At 44.2% G+C, this 13,950-nt stretch overlaps 1 protein-coding gene across 1 annotated transcript in view; it reads left to right on the forward strand.

Moving 5' to 3' along the window:
* Positions 1-13,950, forward strand: part of EPHA5 (EPH receptor A5) — a 181,091-nt gene that overhangs the window by 25,179 nt on the left and 141,962 nt on the right. The window contains exon 2 of the mRNA XM_009273607.1: positions 465-1,128. Coding sequence (XP_009271882.1) covers positions 465-1,128 — 664 coding nt within the window. The remainder of the gene's footprint in view (positions 1-464; positions 1,129-13,950) is intronic.

Here is a 13,950-nt window from a genome sequence, read left to right on the forward strand (position 1 = left end):
TTGGAGAAATGTGGTCATCCTCATTGCGTTGGGCAGTGACTTGAGGATGTGGTAGAAAGGAGCCTGGGGGAGCGGGGACAAATGGACTGTAAATAGCTTTTTTTTTTTTTTTTTTTTCCCCTCCTATGTGGATGCACTGGAAAAGGCCAACTTGTGGCCCCATCTGCTTTTATTTCTCCCTAACAAAGTACTAGTGGACAAACCCAGCAGTATGTTTTTCCACTTCTGAAATGCCTGAAACAAAAGGTCTTAACTAGCATCCTTTTATATTTCTAAAGGGTCTTTTATCTGACTTTATCAGGAATGTATCAAGCCTTCAGTATGGAAAACTGCCATTTAAAACATTTTTTCCTCCTAAAAGTCCTCCTGAACCTCTGAAGCCCAAGGTGCTCTTAGATGGCAAAGCTAAGATTTTGCGGGAGCTGGAACTTTTTAAAAAAGTAATACTTTTCTTTTTTATACAGTGGGAAGAAATCGGTGAGGTGGATGAAAACTATGCTCCGATACACACATACCAAGTATGCAAGGTAATGGAACAGAATCAGAACAACTGGCTTCTGACCAGCTGGATCTCTAATGAAGGGGCGTCCCGCATCTTCATTGAGCTCAAATTCACCCTGAGGGACTGTAACAGCCTTCCAGGAGGACTTGGGACTTGCAAAGAGACTTTTAACATGTATTACTTCGAATCAGATGATGAAGATGGGAGGAACATCAAAGAAAACCAGTACATCAAGATTGATACCATCGCTGCTGATGAGAGCTTCACAGAGTTAGACCTCGGCGACAGAGTTATGAAGCTAAACACAGAGGTGAGAGATGTCGGGCCCCTAACGAAAAAGGGGTTTTACCTCGCCTTCCAGGATGTGGGTGCCTGCATCGCCCTGGTCTCTGTGCGCGTGTACTATAAGAAATGCCCATCGGTGATCCGCAACCTGGCCCGCTTTCCTGACACCATCACGGGAGCAGATTCCTCACAGCTGCTAGAGGTATCGGGCGTCTGTGTCAACCACTCGGTGACTGACGAGGCGCCGAAGATGCACTGCAGTGCTGAGGGGGAATGGCTGGTGCCCATCGGGAAGTGCTTGTGCAAGGCAGGGTACGAGGAGAAGAACAATACCTGCCAAGGTAAGGGTCTGCAGGGAGGGTGCTGTGCTGAGGCTGCTGAGGTGATGTGCGGTCTTGGCTTTCTTCTCTTCCGTGTCCTTCATGCCTGGTTGAGTTGACAATGGTGGGTCAGGTTCTCACTTCCACTGAGGTCCTTTGAATGACCGTTACAGCATGAAGAGAGGCCTTGGCTGGATGTAGTGGGACTTGACACCTATGTACAGGTCCTTCCGGTGCTTACAGGGCTGTGGACAAGGAGAATCTGGCATGCCACTATTACCTTTGGAGCACTGTACTGTTGGGTCCATGAGGCGATTGCAATCTTATCTGTTATTTAAAGCTTTACATTATTTTTCCTCAATATCTGGGTTTCCTTACAAATTTTAGTAGCTTGGTTTCTTTTTTCTGGACTGTACCAGGGAATGTTTGACGTTAATCTCCCTATGCAAAATGTGTTTTGTTTTTGTATTTAAAGGAGTATGTTTTTCTCTCTTTATCACTCTATGGGGGGGGGGTTTAATTTGATGTGGTGTGAGCTGATTGATTTTCCTCTGGTAAATAGCTTAATACAAAGCTGCTCAGCTGTTCAGAGTTAAACTTAAAGCCCACTGATAAAAATGCTTCCATATGTTTTCACACAAGTAGCTGGCTGAGGTTCCTGAGTTGCTGGTCAGCATAGGTCTCCTCAATCATCAGGGGCCTTATGCAAGAGATCTAAGGTATCTGAAGCTCAAGACCTAAAAAAGAATACTTTTGAAGAAGTGCAACATACTCTAAGAGTCTATTATCTCATTTTATGGTTTGCTGTATTACATGCTCGTTTACAAAATTGCCCTTCCATTGTAAATATATAACAGGTAGCCTAAAACCTATTCGGACATAAAAGAGAAGGGGAAAGAAAAGAAGATTTCAATGCGGTTTGCTTTTTTTGCTGGTCATCACTCCCATCTTAATTGCCTTGTACTTGCAGCCACTCAGTAGTAGATAACCTGTGGGGAAAGCAGAGGGATTCTGCTCCAACCGAAGGCAGTGTTGCATTTTATTTTCACCTCGCTCCAGAGACTTGTTACTGGTGTTTGTAATGTTGGTGCGAAGGATAGATCAGTGCATATCCAAAGCAAACTGTGGCCTTGATCCTTTAGTCCTTGGTCACACACTGTGCCTGTGAAGATTACATAGTTCAAGTCTCTTTAAGGGTTGACTTGGAGAGAAAATGTAGGTATGTTTGTTTTTGGAGAAGCCTCTAGTAAACAGCATGTGGAATGTGCTTTTTGACCAGAATAGTCTCCTTTTTCTGCAGATGTAGTCAATACAGCAAAATCTGACTTGGTTTTGCTTTTCCTGTGCCTATAAAGATACTTCTGTTTAGGAGGGAAAAAGCATCGGACTTGATGTTTGATACTGCACAAGGGGAGCTAAGATCAACATTAGCCCAAGCGGAGGAAAGCTAGACTGTCACAGATGAGGGATGATGTGGGTCAGATAGATCAGCAAGGATCTGCTTCATTATGGCTAAAAATACTGTGTCCCAAAATAATGTGCACTGCTTGGGTGCTATGTCTAGACACTGACTTCAGTCACCTGTAGGAATTTTTGGAGGAAAGGGGTACATCCATTAGTCACCTTTCAAATCCTGGCCTCCCACGCTGCATGAGCGGCATGGGATATCTCAAAGCACTCAAAGATCTCAAAAACAAACAAAAACCAAACCACCAAAAAAACCTAAACCAAAATACTGGACTGGTTTAAACTAGAAACCTGAGACTATCTTTGAAGAGCCTACTGTGCCTGTAGAGCCGTTGGATCTTTGGTAGTGCTGAGATAGCAATCTGGGGTGTGCTTTCAGAAGACCTTAATGATTTGAGGTTCTGCTTTCCACTTTGGAGTGTGGGTTGGTTTTTTAAATTTATTTTTCTTAGTCAGTTGAGAGGACAGTGTCCAGCCCCGCAATTTATGACTGTTGGGAAGGACTGTGATCATAGTTTGGAAGTGTAAAGATGCTTTCTGGCGATGTACCCTTGCCCTTCTGTCATAAGGCATACCCACATAAACTACTCTTACGCTTTACCTACAGTCTGCACCCTCGGCAGGAGTTTATCACTTTAATTGCTCTAGATCTGTTAAAGCCCGTAATTCTAATTTGTAGGAAAGCCCTAAATTCCATCAGCAAATCAATGGGATGTTGTGCTCCGAGTGCCTACGGCAAAGTCTGTTTGAGGGCCCCATTTGGATGTCCTGTGTTTAACCCAGGTCATCGTGCCAAGCGTTTCCTGCTGGTTGGCTCCGAGATGCTCAGTCGATAGGAGACATTCAGCCTTAGGCCATTCAGGAGGTCTGCATTCAGTGTGTATGGAGTTCACGCTGATATCCTGTGTGAGTAAAATGCTTTCTGGTTTGGATATTGTTATATTCACAAGGATGAGATTTTTTTTTCTAGGTCAGTAAAGTTAAACTTTGCAGCCCATAAGCAGAAAAGTAACACCAAGAAAGGTCCTTTGCGGTTGTAGATGCCTTTTGTTTTGTTTTTTCACAGCCTGACTGGTGTTTAGGAAATGCATTCCATGCTCCTGGCTGACACAATGATGGCCTTGGCACTCTGCGGTGTAGCTTTGACAAACACCTAAATAACTTCTGACCTTTGGTTTGTAAATCACTTAGGTGCATCTTGCGAGTGGTTTCCCTGCTTGCTTTCACTTAGGCATAAGCAGGTTATTAGTGACCATGCTTTGGGAAACATTTTCAACCCAGAAGAGCCTGGCTTTGTTTATTAAAATTTCTCCTGCAAAGATGACATTTTCCAAGCTCTGGTGTCATGTCTGAACAGAGCAGACTACACTCTCTTATTAGAGGTGGTGTAAATCCCAGCCACCCTCACAAACATATGGGAACTATTGAAATCCCTTCTGCCTACAAATCATTAATTGGCAACGATGTTCTGAATTCATCATCTTGTCAGCAGGGTTCCTGTTTGAAGAAGGCACTGATGGTAACAGCTGAGCAATTTCTCTCGCTGGGGACACTGAGGTTGTAAATATGACATGGTCTAATCTCCTTATATAATGTGCTTGCTCTCTCAATTAATATAGGCAGCTAGGTAGTAGTTACTGTAAAGAACCCAAACTACTTGGATTTTTACACCTCCTTTGGCAACATGGCCCATTTATCAGCAACTGCTATGGGACAGCTAGAAGTAAATTGTGACTGTTTTGGGACATATTTATAAAGGACCAGTGTTAAGGTTCATTATTCACAAGAATAAATTGCTGTACTAGTTAATAAGAGAAATGAAAGCAGTTGCTTTGTGAATTTCTATGCTGGTTTCCAGGGTGGTGATTTGGTGCCGCTAAAGGACTGATAGTTATTGGTTTTGCCTCGGTTCAGCTGGTGCTGTCTGAACGGGTCCTTGAGGAAATGTGCCTGAGCACTTTCACTAGCTGGAAAATGCCCAGTTTCAAGTCTGTTTGGCCAATTTCAAGTCTCCTAATGGTGGTCTCCTCCTCAGTAGACAGTGCTCAACCAAAGTTGAGGGCCAGATCTTAAAATGCTGTAAAACTTGATGTAGCACCACTGAAGTCTTTTACCCATTTAGGGGTTTGGCCAAACAGTTTCTTACCTGCCCCAGTCTATGCTTTCCTTCTTCCTCCACTGGAATCACAAATTAATTAAATATTTGAGTAAATAAAAAAGAAAAACGGCACTGAATGAGAGCCAAGCTGAAAAGGCGAGTAATGAGTTCAGGAGGTCGTGAGGCTCTCCTTTTGAAGAATTAGTGCATGCTGCTACTTGAAGAGACATCAAAGGTACAGCTGGTTTTAGCCAGCTACAAGGTATGGACAAGATTACAGATGTTAGAGGTGGACAAAATAATGGAGGAAACCTCAGTGAAATCTTTCTTCACCCTTGCCTTCTTCTGAGGAAGAACTTTGAAACTGAGGGCTGGAGGGAGTATGGGTTGGGGTATGGTTTTCTGGTTTTAGGAAGGAATTGCTGCCAGAGGAAATACTTGGATATTTTTTTTGTAAAACAACTCTAGAATGTTCAAGCTCTTCTGCTGTCTTAAATATTGATGTTTGTTTGATTATTCTTCTCTTAATCAACTTTGAACATACCTCAATGCATTTACAAAACAATATTTATTTTTGCTGATTGTTCATTACTTGTGTTGCGATTCAGCTGAGCTCTTGCAAAGAGAAATGAGAATTTCTTACAGAAAACAAAGGCTGCAGAAAAACCTCATGTTCGCAGGTCTTTTATTCTGGATGTAATTAAAACTAATTGACATAGGTAGCTAGCTTAAGTAGATCAGAAGTTTACCTGCCAAATCAGTTCTCGGGTGATTTTGTTGCTGGCTGATTGGGGGCGAAGCAGAATTACTCATCTTCCTCTGAGAGCAGTGCAATCAGTGCAGACGTTTGAAGGCACTTTCCCAGAGTGGTGATTGCCCCCCTGTTGATCAGCTATTGGAAGGATATTCTGAGGCAATTGTTCTTTTGCAGCTGTGCAGGAGCAGGCAGGCAGAGGTAGTGACCCTCCGCTGGTGGGTAGCAGAAGGCACCCTGCTGGAGTGGTTGGAGTTGCCTCCCATCCCTGGAGGGTTGGGAGCCAACTGAGGGCTTGCAAAGGTGGTGATGGCACTCTTGATGACTATTGTTTCTGTGTCTGCACAGCAGCTATCCCAGAGGCCTGACTTGTGAGTGAAACACATAGTTGATACCACAATTAAAAAAACCTGTATTTTTAACAAACTCGCTGTGTGTGGTTTCCTCAGGTGATGCAGTGCTGCAGCTCAGCTGTTGCCTTCCCTGTCCCCTTATATCTAGGAAATGGAAACGTGCTGCTGCACAGGTAACCTTATTTTGGAGCTTGGGCTTTTGCTCCAAAGCAGCCAGTGTTTCTGTTTTTGCATCTGATGTAGGTGCAGGAGGGGGGCAACTTTTCTTCAACCCCCTCCATGACTTCCTTGCGTGCCACTTGAGTTGAATTCTCAATCTCAACTCCATGTTATCCACCTCAGGTTGGTTGAATTCTCAATCTCAACTCCATGTTATGGATGCTAGAAAGACAGTGTACTGCTAAATCCTGCCTGTCTTCTGGGAGACTTCCCAGCTGGGACTCAAGTGAATAAGGCAAGTGTGCTTTTACCCTTGTGGTGGAGTGGAAAGCAAGCAAAGTCCAGGGATATATAAAAAAAAATCTTTTTAATTTTTCTACTGGGAGGTGATTACATGGCAAGAAAAACATTGATGAAAATATTCAGTGTATGGAGAATACTGAATTTGGAAATACAGTTGCCCCTCCAGGGAGTTCTTTGCCCATCATTCATACTTCTTGTGCATTTTTCTGATTAAAACCAAATTGGCTGGGAGTATAGCATGGTAGGTGTTTATATAATTATGAGCTGAAGTGCCTAGTTAATTTTAATTAGGCACAAAACCTACCAGTGTCAGAATAGCTAGATTTTTGGCCACGCAGTGTGTATTATCTTTTCAAATGTAAAGAAAATCACTTGAATGCTACATTTCAGCAAAAGGCAGTTGTCACTGGAGGGGGAATGGGTTTTATTCTGTAGAGAGATGCGTGCATGTATATTTAGGTGTTTTGTTCTGCAGCTGAAATAATTAACAAGAGCAGGGAAATGTTTTCCACAGATCAAAACTGTGTTGCAACAGGATTGATTAAATATTACTCTCTGTTTTATTTTGCATGTGTATTTGCTTTCATTATAGGAGGCATGGTATCCGTTTATGCACAATATATCGTGCTTTGCTAATGACTTGTAACCTTCTGTACTACCTTGTATGCTTGTAACCCCGATGACTCTGAAGATCTTACCTTACTCTGCAGCGATGCTTTTAGGCCATTACTTTGACCAACTTAACCTTACTGTTCTTTACAGTGTGGCTGCTGTGCAGTCACCTTCCAGAAGGACAGTTAAGGAGTACTTTATTCCCCCACAAAGTATAGATTGAGCAGTGCAAATAAAATAAGGTTTGGAAATAGCTCCGAAAGTGTAAACTGTGAAGGTCATGCTTGCTTCTTAGCCATAAGATATTTTGGGGCAGATCTTAGGGTATGCTTTTTAGTCCGGTCCTAGATAACTGATATTTACTTGAATACTGACTTTGGTTTTAGCATTCTTGAATATAGGGTATCCATTGGTAGCTTAGGCAATTTCTTAAAATATGGGATGGGAGAGGTGTTGCAGGAGAAAAGGAGTGTTAGCCATGGTGCCGTTAGGTTCCTTTGATTGCCCCCTTTGACTTTGAATTGCTTGGAAACAGCTCGCTTATTAATTGTGGCTTTTAGAAACAATTAAGGACTCTGAAGAAATACTAAGGATAAAGTACATGAATGCTGGTTGGCAATGCAGTGAATTTAATTGCCTTGATATAAGATATGACTGTCCCCAGCTGCCCACTCTGTCCCATTGCTGGAAGCTGCTGCTGGCCCTGCAGAAGTGGATAGTCTGCCCATAGGCTGATGTGACCAAAGGAGGGCTTGTCTTGATGCCCTGGGCTGGGGGCAAATAAGATGTGGGCACTATCCCTGGATGGTGATCTTTAGCAGAAGGGTGGCTGCAACCTCTGGAACTGCCAAGGGTCTCGTTTTGTTAGAACCCTCATTCCACCTAATTTATATGGGGTATTAAAATGAAGTTGTACTATTGCGTTTTCTTCATAATTCAGGTTTTCAGTTTTGTGTTTCTCATTTAGAAACACTTAGCAGTAGTTAATGATGTGTTGACATTTCAATAATAAGCTTTTCTCTCTGCATGCTTTACATCTTGACCATTTTAACTTGCTTTGGGTTAACACTGAGGTTGAAATCCAGGCTCCACAGAAGGAGGCTACAATTGTGCTTTGTGTGAACAGATTCACAGCTTACTTTTTATTTCATTTCTTTAGCTGGATGAACTTGTATCCCGTATAAGGTAAGTGTTCAGTAGGCTGCAATAAGAGCAAAGAGACAGCAACACAGATGTCTGCAGAAAGAGATGAATCTGCTCTTCATGTAGACAGAGATGCCCGTTCATTTTGCTGGAAGTTTGCTCATTTTCTATCACTGAAGAAGTTAATCTAGTATAGACCTGATGGTATCCACGAATAACACATGGTTAGGGTTGTATTGAGCATGATACTGCTGTGCTTCCATTTTTTATTTCCCTCAGGGTGGCTATGAGGTTGTTAATACTGGAACGAACTTGAAGAGCAAGTCTAGGTGTTGTATAAACCCCAAACCGTATACCCAAAACAGATTAAAAAAAAAAAAAAAAAAAGGCAAAAGAGACAATGCCAGGCTTGTGGATGTCCCTTATTACTTTCATATACCTGTCTTATCTTTATAAATGTATGGCCTTAAAACAGCTAAAGTTTGAAGAATTGGGATTTAAGATGACAACTTTCTACTCACTGTAAATGACAGTCAATCAAGTTAAGGCCAAGGAGATCCCCTCCTTTCCCTGAAAATCCAAGCTCTAAGAACTGCAGCTCGGTGGCATTATCAGGACAAATCCACTGGTTGGGGGGTGAAACAAGGCTGTCTCTGCCTGCATGCCTCCCTGCGCTGCCTGAGGTTACGTTCCTGGCAGCAGGGTGGGTGGGAGAAAGGATATTCATCAGCAGAGCATCTTCATCTGCATCTTCAGCCTGGCATCCTTGCACAGCCCACTGTGGTGGTGATGGTGGTGGGCTCAGCTCCCATGGCAGGTTTGCCTGGCCAGCGTGGAACAGGGAGGCAGTGCTGGCTTGGGAAGTAACTCATTGTTGTGGTGAGACTTGGTGATGTATCCTGAGTCAAGTCCTCATGGTAGGCTTTGGGTGGCTTGTGAGTAGTTTCGCTGGCACTTCAGACATGACTGTTTCAGTGTGAGGAAAGAAATAGTTAATACAGACTATTAAAACCATTCCCAGGTCATACAAAGGGCTTTTCTCTGTTGGATCTTGAAGGATCTACTTTATGAAGGAGGTCAGAGTCACTATTCCCCATTTAACAAATGACGGTCTTGGGCCAGAGTGCGAGTTGTTCGGTGCCAGCCACAGGCTAGAGCCTGAACCAGGGCTCTGGGTGTCAGTGCTGTACTTGATCCTATGTGCTCTTTTTATGGTCTTAGACTAACCTAAACCCCTTGTAAGATCATTCATCTCCAGGTGGATTCATTGGGAAGTAACAACAAACTTACTGTTCCTCTAGAGCTGGAATTTGAACAGAAGTTGTCTTTGCAAAAGGCTTGCTTTTGTACCTCAACTAGACGCTTTTAAAAAAAAAAAAAAAACCACAACAAATGTTTGGCCTGGAAGTACGTTTTCTGAGCAGGACTTTCACGTCAACTGGAGCCTCTGCCTAGTGTGGAAGCTGTGCTGAGGAGTTAATCTCTGCCCAAAGGTCCCTTTCGCTGCCAAAGTCTCAGCGTTATTGAGTACCAGACCCTTTGCGTGTAGATAAAAAAGCATCCCAGGCCCAGCAGACTCTCCAGTCCCTCTGCACATGTGTGACTAGTATTATTTGAATAAAGCGAGCCTGCCTAGGGAGCCAACATGATCTTTATTGAACTCCGGAGTCATGGTTACCATCCACCGAGTGAAATGGCTGCCTCCTGCGCGGTCATAAGGGTTGCTCTGCTAAGGTACTAATTCCCCAAATTATGCGTTAGAGGTCTTACACTGAGTCGGACAGTCATCCCACTGCAGTGGTGACAGGTCACAGTGTTGCGTTCGAAAGCTACCTGGAAAGGAAGCTCTGTAATTACTGCGGAGCCAAAGGAAAAGCTGCTCCCTATGAGCGTGGGGAATGTGCTAATTTGGTATTCGGTGGAAGCAGCCTGTGGGTTGCCGCTTCCCAGCTCCGAGCTGCTTTGCAGATAGCCTGCAACCCAGGCAGTGACAGATCCAGGACCGTGGACTTCATCACTGCCGGGGCTCTGTGCAGGTTCAAGAAGCGCCAGCGATGATGGGATCTTGGGACAGGAGCCAGCGTTTTAGTATAAATCCAAGGCAATTGGGCATGTTAATTACTGGAAGAAATCCACAGCAGGGAGGAAAGGGTTCAGGATGATGGGGAGGTGCCATGGTTAATTGCCAAGGTCCATGGATGCCCTGTGCTGGTGGGATTTCCTGCATTGCAATGGTCGTCTTGCAGCAGGTTGAATATTATCTCTTCAGGAAGAAACCTCTAGAGCAAAGTGTCTGCAGAGGGAATTTGAGGTAAAAATGGCTGAAGGCTCACAGAGTACTGTGGCAAAACCAGTCATGGGACCCTCCAGTAACAACTCAGGTGTTGCTCAGGGCTTTTGCATGCATATGAGTGTGCTGGTAAGGGGTAAGCGTACAGATGGGATTTCACTCTTCCTGTCCTACCTGGTTTTGGGGCTGCTTTTTGCCCGAGCACTTGATGCTCTTTCAGTACCAGAGCAGATGATCAGCAAGAGACGACTCCTAGAAGTGACATGCATGGAAATGGCTACAAACCTCTGCAGAAAAAGGCAGGCGTCTGTCTTGCAAAATAATCTTTTTCCCACTCTGCCTGCCCAAAGTCCTCAGTCAGGCTCAGATAAAAGCTTTTCTCCCCTTCCTGTGCACAAGTCTGGCCCATAGGCTGGCCTGTATTATTTATTTATTTGTAAAGCCTTTTTTTTTTTTTTTAGAAGAGCTTTTACATTATTTTTCTTTGCTCTCACAGTTCAAGCATGATTTAATATGTCAAAACTAGTTTGCTTAGCTGGCTTTGATTGTCTTGCATACTTCCACTAAAACAGGGCAGTCATCCTTCCAGGCATGCTGCGGCCCAGACAAATGAAGTGTCATGGCAGCTAGGACCTGCTCTCGTGTTGTCACAGCAGTAGCATCCTCCGACAAAGGCAGCAGCGGGGAATTTAGATGGGGGTAATGCCTACAGACATGGCTTGAGTCAGAGCAGTGCAGGCCCACACAGGCAGATGCAGAGACAAGCTTATGCGCGAGACACTTAATCGATCATTCATGTGCAAAGGCATTTCAGTCCAGATTGAGAGTTTAGCTAGTACCAGAGAGAGAAAGAAACTGTCTTATTGGTGTCTGCGCTGGCAAGCCTGGCAGAAATAGCACTTGGAGTCCTTGCTGCAGCATAGTGCTGCCAGACTAATATATCTGGGTGCAGGTTTCCTGGCAGAAGTGAGTTGCAGTGTGATCTTGTGATTTCTGTAGTCGGTGGGGATTTTATCATTGATTTTGGTGGGAGATGATAATCCTTTATAATATATTCTTAACAACTAAATGATTTCCTGGCCTAGATCTTTGTTAAGTGTTGCACTGACTGCCAGCAGAGCACAGCCTATAGGATAGAAATTCAGTTCATACAGATCGGACCTATTTCTCAGGAAATGGTCTGATCCTCATCTCCTCCAAACCTCCCAAATATCAGAGAGTTTCTGGCTCTGTGTGGTTGTCTTTTTCTCATCTCGTGCAGGGGGACCCAGGCTAAAGTTCATCCATGTGTTTCTGCGCTGTGCTCCAATGAAAAGAGCAGGGAAGAAGTTTTGAGTCGCTCTTCACTCTTATTACAGTTTAAGATGGCATGTCCGCCCTTCAAGCCTGCTTGCAGGACTTGGTGCATCATAGGAAGCCTTCTATAAGCTGCTGCTGCGGTGCTGTGTGCTCAACTGACTCTTGCTCTGCACTTGGCATCCTCATCGTTGATGTCTTTGGGCTCTCAACTCCTGGATGCGTCGGTAACACAATACTCAGCAGTTAGGTCAGACATCTTGGTGCTTTTTTGCTAGTGTGCTATGTGGAGTTTTCACTCTCTGGTGTGTGGGATGGCTGCCAGCTGGAAATCTGGTGCTTGGGGACAAGTGAAATAATTGTATGTGTCTGTTACTGACTGAGCTCCGAGTGTGGCAAATGGCATTGAGAAGAGCTGTGTCATCCTGATGGTGAAGGCGGTGAGTCATGCACTGGCTCTGAAATGTAGTGTGTTAAGTGCACTGGTAGATGGGGGCGCAGTGCCCCCTGCCAGACCCTGCCCTTCCAAAATATTGTAGGGTACTGTTTGGTTTGGTGGCCTCCCAGCAATTCCCAGGTCAGAAGGGTGCTTGGAAAGAGCCAAAAAGTCTGCTTTCCCCCCCCCCCCTTTTTTTTTTTTCAAGATAAGACTATGCTAGATCAGACCTTGGTATATAAAGCAGTTGGCCAGTGTTATCTGAAAGCTTGATCCCATGACTGTGTAAACTTACAGTTGAACGTATGCTCTTACAAAAGGTGTTTATCAAGATGCCTGTGCGTGATGCCTTCTGTGTCTTCGGTCATGCCTGTACGTGCAAGTAGTTTGCTGCACTTTGCATGCTGTGCACATGACTAAGAACACAGTGCTTCTAATGTGGCATGTGTGTTTAGTACCATGTGTAGCTTTGGGCTAACAGGAAAGAGTATTTTTACAAGAAAAGCAAGACCAGCCCAAACTAGAGTCAGTGTTTTCAGGTGGAGGCATTTGCTTTTAAGTTGGAGGCATAAAAGCATTAGCTTAAAGTTCCAGTGTTTGTTTTCAGCGAGCTTGTTGTAGGCATTTTGCCACTCTGATCGGGGAGAAACCGAGGCTGTGCAACAGTCGTGCTGCAGTTATGTCCGTAGGACATCTGAGTCTGTAGAGGCATTGTGGGATTTAGTTGGAGGCACGTTGTCACTGCCCGCATGCTGCTGGCAGATGGGTGAGGGCCTGTGGAAAGCCAAGCTAGACCATTTCTTGTTATGGAGTCCCCTTCTGTTTTGCATTGTGTATGTGCATGCAAACAGTGTGGGCTGTGAATACAGATAAACAAAAATATTCTTTCTGAAAGTTTGAGCAAAGGCTTCTGGTTTAACAAATTCAAATTTTACATGTTCCAAAGACTGATTTCCAGATGCCATTGGGAAAAGTGTCGGGCCACATTCAAATTAGCCTTATTGTTCCATAATATCTTACTGGAGTACAAGGTTAATTAGTACCATAGGCAATATGCATTATTCATCACAGCAATCAGGCTTTTCTTCTGTTGGGCTGTTGTATGCTGCAAATGGTTTCCCTTCCAATAACAAATCCTTGATATATTATTTTCATATTTAATCCTGCCAAATCATATTTGTGATATATAAATTATGTGGGCACTCTGATGCTGATGGAAAACATTTCAGGTGTCAAAAGGGCTATGATTTTAATGTTTAACTCCTGGCTTGCTTGGGTATAGAGCTCCAGGACCATGGGAGATACAAGGTGGTTTTATTAATGCCCATCTTCAATCTGACCCAAACTAGGGATAGCACTAGTGATGTCAGTAGTGCTGTGTTTTACATTAGTAGTGTTTTCAATGCTAATTAACAGCAGTATCTCATTGCAGGTGTGAAGTGCTGAAGTTGTGTTGCTGCTACGGCACTGTGGCTGCTTGCAATATCCCAGCACAGATCTTAAGCATCTCCATTCCTACCCTGAGGATTGCGGCTGGGGAAGGGTTTTTCTAGTAGGGCTCCTTCAAGCACAAGGGCTAAATATGAGGTGCCCTTAGCTGCCTCCCAGCGCCAGGGTCCCTGCCCTGCTCCAGGGTCCCATGCAGGATGCAGCTGGGAGCAGGGGAGATGCTGTCTGACTTGTTTGCATAAGGTCTAGCGAGCAGTGGCTTTCACTTGCAAAGCCTGTTTGTGGTGCATAGGGCTTGTCCTTTCTTTCTCAGTTCAAGAAACCAGCACTACCTTGTCCTCAGCTGGTAATAAGTCTACTAGGGAAGAGTCATGTAGGAGGAGTTACACAGTGCTGTGATTCACCTGATCCTTCCTTTCCCTAAAGGCAAGGCACTTTCACCCCTGAGATCCTGCTGCTTTCTTTGTCCAGCATTCAGGAGGC

This window comes from Aptenodytes forsteri, unplaced genomic scaffold (assembly GCF_000699145.1).
Source record: "Aptenodytes forsteri isolate BGI_AS27 unplaced genomic scaffold, ASM69914v1 Scaffold93, whole genome shotgun sequence".
NCBI classification, from domain to species: Eukaryota; Metazoa; Chordata; class Aves; order Sphenisciformes; family Spheniscidae; genus Aptenodytes; species Aptenodytes forsteri.